The 14,860-nt window shown below is 38.0% G+C and overlaps 2 protein-coding genes across 2 annotated transcripts; one reads left to right on the top strand and one right to left on the bottom strand.

Moving 5' to 3' along the window:
• Positions 1–782: 782 nt before the first annotated feature.
• tmem169b (transmembrane protein 169b) lies at positions 783–5,528 on the bottom strand. Its single transcript, XM_080903237.1, has 3 exons — positions 5,379–5,528; positions 4,417–4,854; positions 783–3,638 (listed from the first exon to the last, which is right to left on the bottom strand). Exons 2-3 carry the CDS (start codon positions 4,688–4,690, stop codon positions 3,010–3,012), a joined length of 903 nt encoding a protein of 300 aa, XP_080759363.1. The 5' UTR covers positions 4,691–4,854; positions 5,379–5,528; the 3' UTR covers positions 783–3,009.
• An 862-nt stretch (positions 5,529–6,390) lies between these two features.
• LOC308409994 (uncharacterized protein) lies at positions 6,391–14,680 on the top strand. The gene is made up of 14 exons (XM_080903036.1): positions 6,391–6,499; positions 6,724–6,780; positions 7,882–8,008; positions 9,898–9,987; positions 10,077–10,264; positions 10,358–10,400; positions 10,489–10,600; positions 10,717–10,849; positions 11,384–11,448; positions 12,045–12,241; positions 12,324–12,459; positions 14,315–14,353; positions 14,442–14,469; positions 14,546–14,680. Exons 1-14 carry the CDS (start codon positions 6,448–6,450, stop codon positions 14,671–14,673), a joined length of 1,395 nt encoding a protein of 464 aa, XP_080759162.1. The 5' UTR covers positions 6,391–6,447; the 3' UTR covers positions 14,674–14,680.
• The last annotated feature ends 180 nt before the right edge of the window (positions 14,681–14,860 follow it).

The raw sequence follows: 14,860 nt of genomic DNA, 5'->3' as shown, positions 1-14,860 counted from the left end.
AATAATTCTAACTAATCACTGAAAATACAAAATAATATAACAACATAAGTATTAAAATAAAATAATAATAATTTAAAAAAATACAAAATCTGCGCAAATTTTAACCTTGTCATCCCTAAATTGATTGTTTTGTGTTTTATTTACTAACGTTACTTAGATTTTTCATTTGCAATTATAATAGTTTTTGTGAAATAATAAGCCTGACTTCCCTACATCAAGATATTGAAATCAAACCCTCCTTTTAATGTTCCCTCAAACCAGCCCTGTATGCTCAGAAAGGTTATTAAATACATAATTTTATTATCTTCGATCATCCAGGAGCTATGTTCAGCCATGACTCACAGGTTTGTGCCTTTAGACTTAAATCACTAAACATGGAGATGTGTCTTTTTAATATATGCATTAACACAGAGCTTGTGTATTTTAACACCCCAACTAGAACCTAAATAAACTTAGGCCATAAATGTAACAAATCAGACATTTAAAAAGTGGCCACAGCAGAACAAATTAGCAAATGTTAATCTGACTGTATTTCTCATGAACTTATTGTATTTGGAATGGTTGCTGCATAAGGATTTTAGATTTTGTTCAGTGAGTATTGCAGGATAACACTGGGGTGCCAATAATCTCAATTTAAAGCACCCCTCGCCCCCAGAGAGCCATCTGCATTGCTGTGCACCATGCAGGGTTTACATGCTGACTCTTGTCTTTGTCTGCTGATTAGAGTGACTCGCTGGTTTTAACGATACAATAAATATTAGTCTGTAGTTGAGATGTAATAACACAACACTTTATTTCACTTGTGTAAATGTTTGCATCATATAGATTCACAACATGTAAAACTGCATCACTTAACCCAGCCAGTCATATCCATAAACATTTCAACAAACATTTAGACCATCTGGATGTTTTAATCCAGTCTTGCTTGAATTTCAATCAGTTTTTTTTGATAGCTGTTTACAGTACATATATCTCAAAGTGCTGAAGTATAAAAGCACCTAGCTAGAACATCTTCTAGGCTTAAATATAGAAAGCAAATTGAAGTAATATGTAAAATATGTGAGCATGGAAATGTAACAGGAATTCTTCAACTTCAGCTTTTTTGTGTGTGTGCGATTTAAAACTGTGAAGACAACACAAACACTTGTTTTAATGCTGTTCAACGTATGAAAACATGAACAAAAAAAGAACAATCTGTCAGCTTGTTCTCACTATGGCTTTGTAACTGCTTAATTAACCCTCAATAAGAAAAGAGGTATTGGTCTCCTTTCCTTTCAATCTCCATGCATTGTTTAGATACCTTGACTATGTACAGAGTCCAGAAACCAAGAAAAACTCACAGGCCAGAATTCTTCTTACCCCAGAGTGTGATGTAAGGATCATATCATGACTTTTAATTTTTAAAAATCCCTTGCAAATAAATAATCAGCAGTGGATTAAGCTAAAGAGACTCCTTGGAGGTCTTCAGTGCTATGAGATAATTATTGTTCAGTTATACATAAAAAAATAAAACTTTTAGTTGTCTTTTACTGGAATTGTTGTCACCAACAAAAACATCACTTAGCCAACATTTTCCTTCATCCAAATGTGTATTAACCTACAACAAAAAAATCCCAAAGAAATGTACGGAAAATGGCTCATCTAAAGTCCAGGCTTTTAAAGAAAATAAATGCATGTCTTTTAAACACTAAACAACATACACTATTAAAGGACGAAGTACCAGACCACCTACACCTACAGTAGCCGCTCAGCCATGAAAACCCATGCCACAAAGCTCCAGACACACAGTTTTTGTGCTTCTGTATTGAAGCCAGGGGAGGTTTGGACCTCTGCAATATGCGCCTCAGCACTTGGTGACCCATATGTGACCTTATGTGACCTGGCTGTGGCAGTGGTTCCTAAAAGCTTTCATTTTGCAGTGATACTTACGGTTGATTGTGGAATATCTAGGAGGGCTGAAATTTCACAAATTGTCCTCTTGCAATGATGGCTTCCTATTATATCACCACACCTCAAATTCAGCAAGCTCTTTACAACAACTCATTCACAATTATTTGTGAAGGCAGATTGCATTGCTAGGTGCTGGAATTCAAAGACTCAAGTGGTATGACCCAATACTTTTGCCCATACAGTGTATATGTTGCTCAAAACAAAAGATTCATGCATTCTGTAGTGACTGATGGCTGTGGGGTTGCATGCTATAGGCAGAGGAGGAAAAGTCCAATTTTATGACAATGAATCTGTTTTTTATGGTCACGCTGCCCCTTAAAAGGACAGATTTTCACACTGGTGCTCTTTGGTGTATATTTCCACTAAAATCAGCAACTCACACAAAGTAAACCCACACCACTGCCAGGGGACGGTCACCCCCTTTGCCCATTTTTTATGCCAGCCTCACTCTAAATCCACCTTCAAAGTGATTATGATTACTTCACAAAGACAACAGTGTTGCCTTTGAAGGTATTTTTGATGGCATTGAACAGCACAGTGATCATATATACTTAATGCAGATATTTACAGATGAAGTGAAAGTTGATGTAAACTCTCAGGAGTGTGTGCATATCAGTGTCCACGCCTTAGCTGTGAAAACCAAGGTCCATATGTTTGAAAAGGTCTTTGAGTGGGAGTGCTGTTCCATAATTATTGGTGGCTATTTAGTGATCTGTGAAAGCTGTAATGAACCTGTAATCAAAAAGAAAAGTCCCATAATAATTACTCCAGTGCTTCAACTCCAATAATGCTAGGTGATAGCAGTTCAGCACCAAAGGAGAGTTCAGGCAGTGCTTACTGTGTGATTATTAACAAAAGAGACATTTTGAAATAGTTTTAGAAAAGAAATTCTAATCAAAAGATAATTTTCTTACTCCTGTGGCTTTCAGGAAAGTCTCAAACCCTTCATTAGCAAAAACATAGATAGTAGTGGTGCTCATTTTGACACTCAAATTATTCAAATAATTCCCAACTTTGACCACATTAGCAATATGCTCCTTGAGCCCAGTGCCCACTACTTCACACTGATGACGTTTGGGCAAGTTCACTGGGTGCCTTGCTCTGTAGAGTGCCAGAAACAGTGTCAGAGTCAAGCAACTCCACTATGCTGTATGGCGAACAGTCTTCAAGCCCCAATTTCCCACAGGCCCAGCCACAGAAGCCTTTCTCCAGGTCGCGCACCGCCTGCCACCACTCACTGAAGGCCCAGGACACCTGCACCACAGCAGAGTACAGAGCCAGTGACAGCGCCAAAGGCATGATGAGCATGGGGTAGAAGATGATAAGAAAGGGGCATATTGTTATCTTGTGCCAGAACGTCCGCTCCTCATTGTACACCAGGAAGACATTGTACCAGGTGAGGGTGCCGTAGTAGAAGGAAGTGATGAACGAGAGGATGAAAACCACAGGTGCGCACGAGATGCTCCACAGGACCACATGGGGTCCCTGACACGCATCTAAGCTACAGGTGCGCTTGGAGCCTTCGCTCGCTTCGCATGCTGCATCAAGACGCTCCCTCGACTTGGCGAGTTCCCTGATTTCCTTCTCTGTCAAAGTGACGTGTATGTCCACCACCTGACCCTTCTTCTTTCCACGCGTAATAGTGCCAGTCAGGGTCACGTAGCGGCTGTCTGGAGGAAGACTCCAGCCTGTTCATACAGGATATGACATGGAAGTTAAGCAAGCGACACACAGGGAAGCCCAAACGTAACTGTAAAAAAGCCTGTGCAGTGTGTAAAAACATAATAACAGAACACAATCATTTGCAAATCTCATTAACCCACATTTTGAATCTGGACCAATAAACTGAAAATTCAAATTCTTTTTGGAAAACATGGGCACTGAATGCTCCGGACTACAGAGGAGAGAGATCATCTGTCTCAAAATCAGCGTGAAGTTCAAAAGCATCTCTGATGGGGTTCTATTAATGCTTGTGGAATTGGCAGTTGGCACATCTGGAAAGGCTCCAGCAATGCTGAAAGATAGACACAGGTTTTACAGCAACATTTTAGCAAAGGCATCACATATCTCAGTGATACAACACTAAAGAGTTGCATCCATTACAGCATGGCTTCATAGTAGAAGCCTGCAAGGATTGTTGTTGAAAGAAAAGAAGATGCTACAGTACACAGTGGTAAACATGGCCCTGTCCCAACTTTTTTCAGATGTGCTGCTGCCATCAAATTCAAAATCACTTTATTTTTTCTGGGTATGTTTTCTGTGTTATATTGTGAATAAAATATGGGTTTATGAGATTTTCAAATCCCTGTATTTTGTTCTTATCTATACTTTATACAGCATCCCAGCTTTTTTGGAATAATGGTTGCTGTAACACTGAAGTCTATTTTGTGCACAAATCCTGTCCTACAGTACTAACATCTGACATGTTGGGTTCATGAGTTTAACAGTGTGAGACAGCTTTTTCACCTTCGCCTGTGGGTGTGCAGAGGAATTTAGTTCCCTCCTCAGTGCTCCTCTCTGCTCCTTCGTCTCCTCCTTGGTCCTCTCCTGGTGCCCTCTCCATTTCAGACCGATAAACAATGAAGGACTCAGGACGTGGATCTTTCTTCTTCTTCCTCTTCCTCCTCATGGAAGGTCCTACTTCCCCATCATCCGCATGGCTCCCTGACACGTCAGACCTTAAGGAGACCATCTGGGGGCTGCCTTCCCCCTCAGTCTGAGGCTCCTCTACCTGTGCCATGTTCTCTCATTCATCCAATCCAACTCTTACTCTGAGGCTACTGTTTGGATGTGTTATGTGTGGAAATGAATAATGAAATTCTAAGCAGCATACAAATCTCCAACCATTGCATTAAGCCTTTACTCTGATGACTAGCTGATTGCAAAGTCATAAAAACATACACACTAGCACACACAGACACACACACACACAGAGCGTCATTAGGAAAAACATGTTTTTAAGCTCAGTGTGTAAGCCTGTGCCCACTGATCCTGGCCCAGATTCTGCACAGTAGCCTATTTTTGCTTTATGTGCTGATGTCAAATGTCATGTTATCATTGATTTCATGGCATCTCATGGTATGGCATGAACAGGAAACAAATAGGATATCACAAACAAAGCATGACACAATTGTTCAAAGGGGGGGGAGGGGGTCTCTTTGCATGACAGCGCAGCAATATAGGCTGAAGCTCAGGCTAATATAATCACGTCCAGACACATGATAGGGGGAAAAAATAAGGAATTTAAAGAAGGAAATGTACAGTTGGTCCAAAACAATGCATGTTTTTCAGAAGAGGGGGTGAAAGCGACAATGAAGCCCTTCATACAGCTGATCCCCTCCCATTTAAATCCCACCCATGTCCGCTCTTTTGTCTGCAGCCGGTGAATGTGCTCTAACCACAACATTTCCACTGCGGCTTCATCTTACCTTCAATCTGCTGGACGAGCTCCGTGTAGATTAACTTGCACCGTGTGAGAATAAATTACTGAATCTGCCTGACACACAGGAGCAGAGCCCGCAAATTTCAGCGCTGTGTTTGTGTCCATACAGATGCGCTACGCAAAGCGATTTCCAGAATAGCACTAGTCCCGCCCCTCCAACCTCTGCCGCACACCAATCCCCACCATCCGTGATCCTCACGGCTGTCATGTGAACAAGGAAAAAATGATGATGTGGGAAAACCATCATAGTCTAATATAATTCCCGGGTATTATATTAGACTATGATGTTTTTCCCACATTTTTCCTACAGTCTAATGCATCCAGTCCTTTTTGGCCTTTTAAAATATCATTAAAGAAGTATTATGTTATTCTTGTTGCAATTTCCTCTGCTCAATTGGCCAGATCACTCTTTTTTTTTTTTTAACGCAATTTTAATATCAGTAAGACTTTTGAGTGGTATAAGTGAAGGATATAAGTCACTTAAGTCGCTAAAAACTGATTGCAGCATTACTTTGGGACAGGAGTGCTATTTGTGGAAAATCCTAAACTTATTAAAATATGAGCAAATAAATGAGTATATAAGGTCAAAAATATTTAAAAAAAAAAAAAAAGAAGCTCAAAATAGCTTTTTGTGGCTAGTAGACAATAGTAAACAACACACTGATTAAATATATGAAATGAGTAGGCTGTAATAGCGATGAATTCCTACTGTTTTTACAGAAAATCATTTATCATTTAAAATTTTCATACAATACCAACATAAAATTATTATTAATAATAACATATTAAAATTACATAAAATGAATTTAAATAAATGAATTGGGAATTTTAAGTTTTTCTTAATAAAAACGTTCAATAATATGGTAGCCTTTAAAAAAAGTCAGTAGAAATAATATGAATTTTGATTCCTTTACTTCTAATTGAACTAATTAAAAATAACATTAAAACAATGTCATTTCCTGAAGAAGTCTCAGTTCCTAGCCTTTAGCTTTAGCTTCAATAGCTCTAAAGAACGGGATCAGTCGATGTGATAATATTAGCCTCAAAGTATAAAAATGAATGACCAGGATTCATTTGATAATATTGACCAGCTCCTCTTTCACCTCGGTAAATTCACTTATTCAGTTTATTACAGTTTATTACATCAGTTATGTTATCTTGGATTAGCATTAGCTTATTAGCTGTATGGCTAAATGTCAGTCACAAGCCAGGAAGCTAGCTAGACAACATGACAATTTAAACAATGTTAAAAAGGTTTTAGAGGTTTATTTATACTATTGTTGTTTTTGTTATTATTATGAAAGATAAGTGTTATATGTACTTTTTTATAGCTCTTCAAACTCGGGAGCTATCTCAAAAGAAGAATGAAATTAACCAACACACTAAAGGTATGTGTTGATGCTAATGTTGGTGTAAAACAGTGGCTCAAGAAAGGTAATGATAAACTGGGCTAAAGACAGGCCTTTGTGTCTTTTGTTATTAGATATTAAACACCATTAAGCTTTTTTTTTTGTCAGTTTAAGTCACAGAGCCCCTCTTGGCCACCTTGATGTGTCCTCCCTGTTTCTGTCTGCATGTTATATTATGATTGGGTCTATATTTTGTTGTACAACACCAAAATGTTTGTAGTTTCTCCTCTGTACTACACAAAATTAAGTAATCAATACATCATTAAAGCTAAAACTCTGTACTTTAATCACATTTTGATTGTTTTATTTAAAATTCACAAGTGGTAACGTGAAGGACCAAAATCAACAAAACTGTATCTATGTCCAACAACTGTATACTTAATGTCTCAGTAGTTGTTAGTCACTTGTCCTTTTGCTGACTTCTCGCATTACGTTGAAGGGTGGTTTTCTCATATGTAGGTGTGTTTTTATTTCCTGCTTTTGTTCTCTTCCCTCATTTCTAACTGTCTGTCATTAGATTTCCTTATTTGATCACTTTCTCCTGTACTCAATCTACTCCTTTGTGTATATGTATAGACTTGCCACGTCAATTATCACCTTGTCTGTTTGTCTACCTTTTGTTTCACAAGCCCATTTCTATTTAGTTTTTCTTGTTTTGTTTATGTTTTTTTCTCTGTTTCTGTTTTTTGGATCAATGACTAAAGGTTTTTTTTTGTTATGCTTGCCTGTGGGTCCAGTCTCTAGCATTTTATGATACTAAGTGGCAGTATCCTCTTTTTAATATCTGGTCACCTTGTCTTGAGTCATTTAAAAACATTGCCCATTCATTCCCTTGTATAAGGTCCATTTAGCCCACTATTGTTTAAAGATCCCTGCTTTAGTACTGATTGATCAGGCTATCCATTGAGTACACTTCCAACCACCTGACTAGCCTTAAGGGATTTGATTTTAAAGTGATAGTGTCCTTTTGAATTTCCTTATCAGCTATTAACAGAAGCACAATGTTGGGGAATCCTGTATCATGAACTTTATCTTTTAATATAAGATTATTGTGTGCTGTGTTAATGTGTTTGGCAACAGTTTCCAGAGCCAACATTGCTGAGAAGAAGTCTTACATTGAAGCAATCAACAGAAATATTGAGCAACTTGAAGAGGAAATCAGTGTGAAACAGAGCACTGTAACACGTAATAAAGCAAATGCAAAAAGGTACAGCATTTTGTAAAATTAAACAGGAAATAAATGTGCCAAACCATGATAGATTACGGTGCAGGAAGATTGTGCAAAAGTGTTGAGCCACCTCTCATTTCTTTATATTTCGCTCCAAGGAGCCAGACTTTCTTGTGATTTTTACAGTGGTCTTGAGTATTATTTCTCCAGGCTTTCTGAAGGTCTTTTAAAGTTTTTCTTTGGACATTTGGATGCTTTTTCACTCATTTTCAATCTAGTCCTTGTTCATGACCAATGTTTTTTTTGTTGTTGTTGTTTGTATCTTTATTAACACTGCCACTTAACACTGACCTGTGAATCATTCAAGCATAAAAATGCATCTAAATCAAGGAATGAACCAGTATTTAAGATAAGATAAGATAACCTTTATTAGTCCCACACGTGGGAAATTTGTTTTGTCACAGCAGGAAGTGGACAGTGCAAAAGTTATGAGGCAAAAATTAGAATACAATAAGAATAAATACAGTACACAACTGTACAGAATAGAATAAAATAAAATACTATATACAGTAGAATAAAATAAAATAAATATACAATAAGATAAAAATAGAATACAAATACAAATACTATATACAACTGAGTAAAAATACAACGATGACAGAAAGGATTATTGCACTTAGTATTATTGCATATGTATGGATGTGTGTGCTTGATCAGTTAAAGTCTTTATTATGGAGTCTGACAGCAGTGGGGAGGAAAGACCTGCGAAATCTCTCCGTCCCACACCGTGGGTGCCGCAGTCTCCCACTGAAGGAGCTGCTCAGTGCTGTCACAGTCTGCTGCATGGGGTGGGAGATGTTGTCCATCAGGGATGACAGCTTAGCCGCCGTTCTCCTGTCACTCACCACCTCCACTGGGTCCAGAGGGCATCCTAGAACAGAGCTGGCCCTTCGGATCACCCTGTTCAGTCTCTTCCTGTCCCCAGCAGAGATGCTGCCGCCCCAGCAGACCACGCCATAAAAGATAGCAGAAGCCACAACAGAGTCATAGAAGGTCTGCACATAACAGATAACGTAGCAAGGAAGTCATTTTAAACTGTATTTTTAGGCACTTTGTAATTAGCACCCTGCCCTAAAAACATATAATTTACTCCCATTTCTTGAGTCGATTCTACAAAAAATGCCAAAGATAACTCAGTTTGATAGAAATGAAATAGCATTTTGCACCAACAATGATTCCCAAAGAGCTTAGCTGAAAACTTGGTATATCGCAGGATGGTTCTTAAAAAGAAATAATAGAAAATAGGACAAGTGGAGGATAGAAGAAGTGATGGAAACATTAAAAAGCTAAAGATGAACAGGATCTCAAAGTCCTATCCTTGAGAAATAGAGAAAAAAAAAGTCCAGTAAAGACTTGACACAGGACCTGAGAGATAGATCTCTACTGTTCACTGAAACCAAACAAAATTGGTCTCACTGGAAGGATGATTGTCAAGAAGCCATTCCTAAGAAGTGGTATGCCAGGCTGAGGTATGCCAAATTACACGGGACTGGACTGAAAATCGGGGAACAAGGTCTTATGTAGTGATGAATCCCATTAGTTTAAATTGTCGTCAGTATGTACAGAGGAGGTCAGTCAAGTGTCTACAGCCAGCTATAACACATGGTTAAGGCTAGATGATGGTTTGAGGCTCCATTTCAGCCTGTGTTGTTGTCAAAACTGGTGAAGTAATGAACAAAGGACACTCTCATCAAATTTTGATCCATCGTGCACTATCCCCTAGAAACCCTGTGATTGGGAACAGCTTCATTTTTTGTTAGTTCTTTTGTAAGTTCTAAAAAAGTCTTTTACTTAATTAATATGTAGCAAGTGACAGAGTAAAAGTAAATAACCTACAGAGTACCTGCTTGTCTTTTATATAAATTTAGGATGAAGGCGACTAACGGCCTGCTTCTTCAATATGAGCAGACGTTGAAAGCAGAACTGGAGAAAAGAAAAGCCGACTACAACCATGACACGTGGGTTCATTTAGCAGCCTTGTTTGTGATTAATACTTTTGTGTGTTGGAAACAGACATGTTAAATGTTCTTTATTTATACCTAAACAGGGAGGTCTTTCAAGAAAGGATTGCAAGCTACAGAAAGATTTTCCAGGAGCATAAAGAATATTATTTACAAAATCCTCTTGCTGAAAAGCTCCTCGTGCTGAAGGCTGAAAAAGAGGAAATTGAATGTAGGATCAAAGCTTGGGATGAACAAATAACAATGAAGCAGAAGGAGCTGGACCATCTTACTGGTGATAAACCTTTCGTATCTTTGAGCTTTGCTCTGTTAGAGCTGAAAATTTTTACAGCTTGGTATACAGTCCCTTAAATTTTTGTCCGAACAGGTCCAGTAGTTACTTCATTTTCCACCGAGAAACTGCCAGATAGGTATTTTAGTGAATCACTCACAAAGAATAATCACATAGCTTACAGGAATGGTCATTTCTGACTGACCGAGCCCATTTTTTGTTTCTAGTGCTTTTGGCTTGCAGCCTGTAACAGAACAAGAGAATGGATTTGATCATCAGACAGCCAGGGACAGAGAGCCTTCCATTGACATCTCCTCTCTGCATCTCAATCAGACAACGGTACAGATTTAGTATTTTATTAAATGCATCTAAACACTGGCAAGCAATCATGAAAGGCAGTTAAAGCTGTTCCAGTTATAACTTCACACTTTGATAAATCTGAGCATTTGTTACAGAGTGTTCATAAAACATCTGATGAAGAGGTAAATGCTGAAGAGATCCATGAGGAAAACATCCAGGATTTACTCACCTGTAGTACTTCCCCAGAGGAAGGAAGTAAGGAGCTGTGGTCCAGTCAACAGTTTTGTGGTGAGTCATATGCTGAAGGGTGTGTATTCGGGGTCACTCACATTAAAAGGGGACATTATTTGACTCTTCTTACTCATAATATAGATTGATTGCTGTCTATTTCAGTCTGTCTTTGGATGATAAAGAAATATGTAAAGTAAAGATAGAAAGGACTAAAGATAGGAAAAGGGCAATCACAAGCTTTCTTTTTTAAGCCAGAGAGAAAATCTCACTATTCACCATTGAGAAATTTAATTTTTTTAAAAACAACAAATGACATATTCTGTAAATAAAACCATCCTGTTTTATAATTACAGGGAAGTCTGTGCAATTACCTACACATTTTTACAAATGTATTTTTTAAAATTGAATCCCAAACAGTCATCCTCATCATCTAGCAAGATTAAGATGACCTTGGTAACTTATGTGATACTGAAAGCTCAAGCTCGACATAACCTGTTAATCTGGCTTTGTGGTGCGCCTCTCTGGTGCCACGAGTTTAGTTTGAATGATCATGTTAATCAAACCACGTGAACAGAATATTTGCTTCTTCAGATCAGAATCAGCCAGAGGACATGCACACTGAGGAGCAGGAAGAGGAGACTTCACAAGAACACCAGGTTTTCTGATTTTTAGTTTACTATACTTGCAATTTCTGCTAATACACCTGAACCAGTTAATCAAACAAATTTGCCAAATGTATTGAATGTATAACTTTTTCTTTTTTCTTGTTATTTCTTCTTGCTGTCCTAGTTTACCTTGCTGTCTCCACAGCAGTGTGTGTTATAAATAGGTAGTTGCGGCTTCTAGTAAAGGCATTCCACAGTTTTGTATGCCTTTACTAGAAGCCGCACTGCTTATCATATAGAAACCCAGCACAGGATTAGAAATTACCACTGTTTGTCAGAAACCTACATGAAAAGCTGGGGTTGTAGGGGTTACGAGGTAACCTAACAACAGACCGAAATGTGCTGTTTTGTGGGAAATGTAGTCCAGACCTGCAAAGTATGATTTTGACATTTTTATCAATGAAATACAATTTTTAAGACTTTTAATAATCTATTCTATTGTATCAGAGAAGTTTAGAAGCCGTGTATGTTTCCAGGAAAATATCAAGTTGCTAGAGGCACTCCACAGAACAGTATTGCCACAATGGAAAACCCACTTTTACAAGTATCCATCCGAACTGTTGGAAATGCTTTGACCCCCTCGACAGGAGAAGCTGCCCACAGTTTTCTATGCAGAGGAGATTTTTGAGAGTGAGATGGAGAAGGGAGCAGCTACACATGAAGAGCAGCCACCACACGACAAGGACGATGAGGAACTCGCTACTTCTTCTCAGCCTCCATCTCAGGAGACTGATCCTCAGTCAAAAATTACAATTGCGTCTTCAACCCCGACATTCTCATTTAAGTAAGACTTTGGATGAGTGGTCTGATGCTTTGAATTACACTCACTCAAGTCCTGACAACTGGTTTTCGTGTGTTCGCTGTAGCTTTAGCCCAGCCAGCTCCAAAGATCAAGGGAGCTCTGAGACCAAATCTCCAGCTTTCTTGTTCTCTCTGAACTCTGATCCCAACACACCAGGCTTTCCTGGATTTGGATTTGATGTGGGCTCATCACAGGAGGAGGTGAGGAATAAATGATCTCACAGAAATCATTGTGTAGGTTTTTAGGCATCCAGCTCATGGTGTCTTACATGCTTGAGTTTAGGGAAACTGGACGTCCTTTTTGGCTCATGACGATGTTTTATTTCCCATCCCGTTATTATAGTTAAATCAAATCAAATCAAAATAGATCACTTTTATTGTCACATCACATGTGCCACTGGTACAGCACAAGCAACAGTGGTAACTAAAATAAACCTAAAAAAAAATTTAAACTAACATAAACAATTTTGTGAACTTGGAAAATAAAATAAAACAAGATAAAAAAAACAAAACAGGAATAAATAAGGAAAAATAATTAAATATCCTTAGTTTTTGGTATCTGTTACTTTGGTAAAAATGTTACTATAGTGTTAAGGTTCAAAAATTGAGGAAGGGTACAAGAGGTGCTCGAAGAATAACCACACTGGTCCGGCCGGGTGAAGTCAAACGAAGATTTTAATTCACACGTGGGAAGATCACTGGAAACAACAATTGATCTTCGACTTAATCAAAGCATAAACAGATATTTTATACCGTCAGGGCTTAAATTTAATGACGCCCCTTCAACGTCACAGATACATTTTATACATAGATCAAATCAAAACCACAATGACTTTTGACACCGTTTAAAAGAACAATTGTCTTCTATCTTCATAACAGGTGCTTCCTGTCACTGCCGGATGCTCGCTTGTCATCCTGACACCTCAGCAGCAGTTCTGCGACAAACTGCTCTTTTTGCAACCCCAGCAAAACATGATTAAACTTTCACCTATAAATGATTCTCTAACTAAGTGTGTGTGTGTCTGTGTGCTAACCACAATTGCACCCTGTTTCACCTCGCGACTAGCTCCTAACCTCTAACCAGACAGAGAGACAGAAGCCACTCTGATATGTAACAACTGAGACTATGTATGTGTCCTCTACTAAATAAATGTTTTAATCAAGAACCCCTACTAAAAGCTTAATACAAGAATATGAACATATAAAAGATATTAAAATGAACTGTTGTGTAAGCATGTACTGCAATTCCTTCTATGTTCTAGTTTTCCCTCAGCATGGATCATCTAGACACTCTCACTAGATGAAGCTCAAAACCATTAATGAACCTGAACATCAACTCAAATAAGCACAGATATGCAATATGTATAAAATAGTTATAACTGCACCTGGAATACAAAGTTAACATCATCATAAACATCTTAAGGCCATCTTAAAGCTATCTGTTACATTGTTAAAGCAATGATCATACTGCAGATTATATTATGCTGGTAAAATACTTTTTGTTCATCCCCACAATAGCTTTCCTGATGGGGCATTGTTGGATGTGTTTTCCTAAATATTGCTTCTAACATATGGCCTCCTTATACAATAATAATTAAAAAGACTAAAACTAGCACCGAGTCTAATAAAAAGTAAATTACAACCATACAGTAAAAACTATACTGAAACAAAACTCTGGAAAATAACTGAACCTAAACTTAACTAAAAACAAATAGTCAAAATGAAAAAATAATGAAAACTGATTATAAAGTACAAAACTATTATTAACTCTGGTTTCAACCGCCACTCACACTGTGACCCATGTGGGAGGGCCAGTGTTTTGCAGAGAATTCACACCATTGCTTCTGTGACCTTTAACAGCCCTCATGACAGCATGGGCCAGCAACTCTCAGGACCAACTCCGGGAGGCTAAATATGTCAGATTCCTCTTGGATAAGGCTTGAAACTTTCTCATGAACCAAAAAATCCCCCAAAATGTCCAGTTGCCTTCAACAAACAATTAAGACAGAAAAAAGTATTTTCCTGCTTTTGGAATTACCTCCAGGTTTCTTTGCAGGACTTTTTCGGTTTCACTGGATCTTTGTTCACTGAGAAGGTAATGTTTTTTTCACTGAAAGCCTACTCTACTTCATGTCGTCTCGGTTTTGGAACAAACATACTAAACTATGATTAACCATTTCTAGAAAACCGCTGAATCTAAATCTTCAAGCAGTAAGTATCAAACCACAATGTGTTTGTGTGGTGTGTCGTTTTGGACCACTGATGTGTGCTGTATATGATTTCACAGGCCCTCAATTCCTGTTTGACCAACCAGAAACATGCGAGGACTTCCAGTTTGCTTTTGCCACCAAGAGCCCTCAATCAGCTAAAAAAGAAAATAGTGGAAATGATTTTCCATTTTCATTCAATTTCTAAGAGCTGTAAAAGTGTTTTCAAGTTAAGTTCTTCCATCTTATGTTGTGACATTAGCGGGAGCTGAAATAGCAACACATTTTTTGCTCTGTTGAGCAGTCATTATTAATTTGCAGGTTTAACCTAAAGTGAAAATTCAAACAACAATTAACTGATTTCTAATAGAGTTCAATAGAATTTTATTTAAGAC

Source organism: Rhamphochromis sp. 'chilingali' (assembly GCF_963969265.1).
Source record: "Rhamphochromis sp. 'chilingali' genome assembly, chromosome: 14".
Taxonomy (NCBI): Eukaryota; Metazoa; Chordata; class Actinopteri; order Cichliformes; family Cichlidae; genus Rhamphochromis; species Rhamphochromis sp. 'chilingali'.
This window is presented reverse-complemented; position numbering and strand designations above follow the sequence as displayed.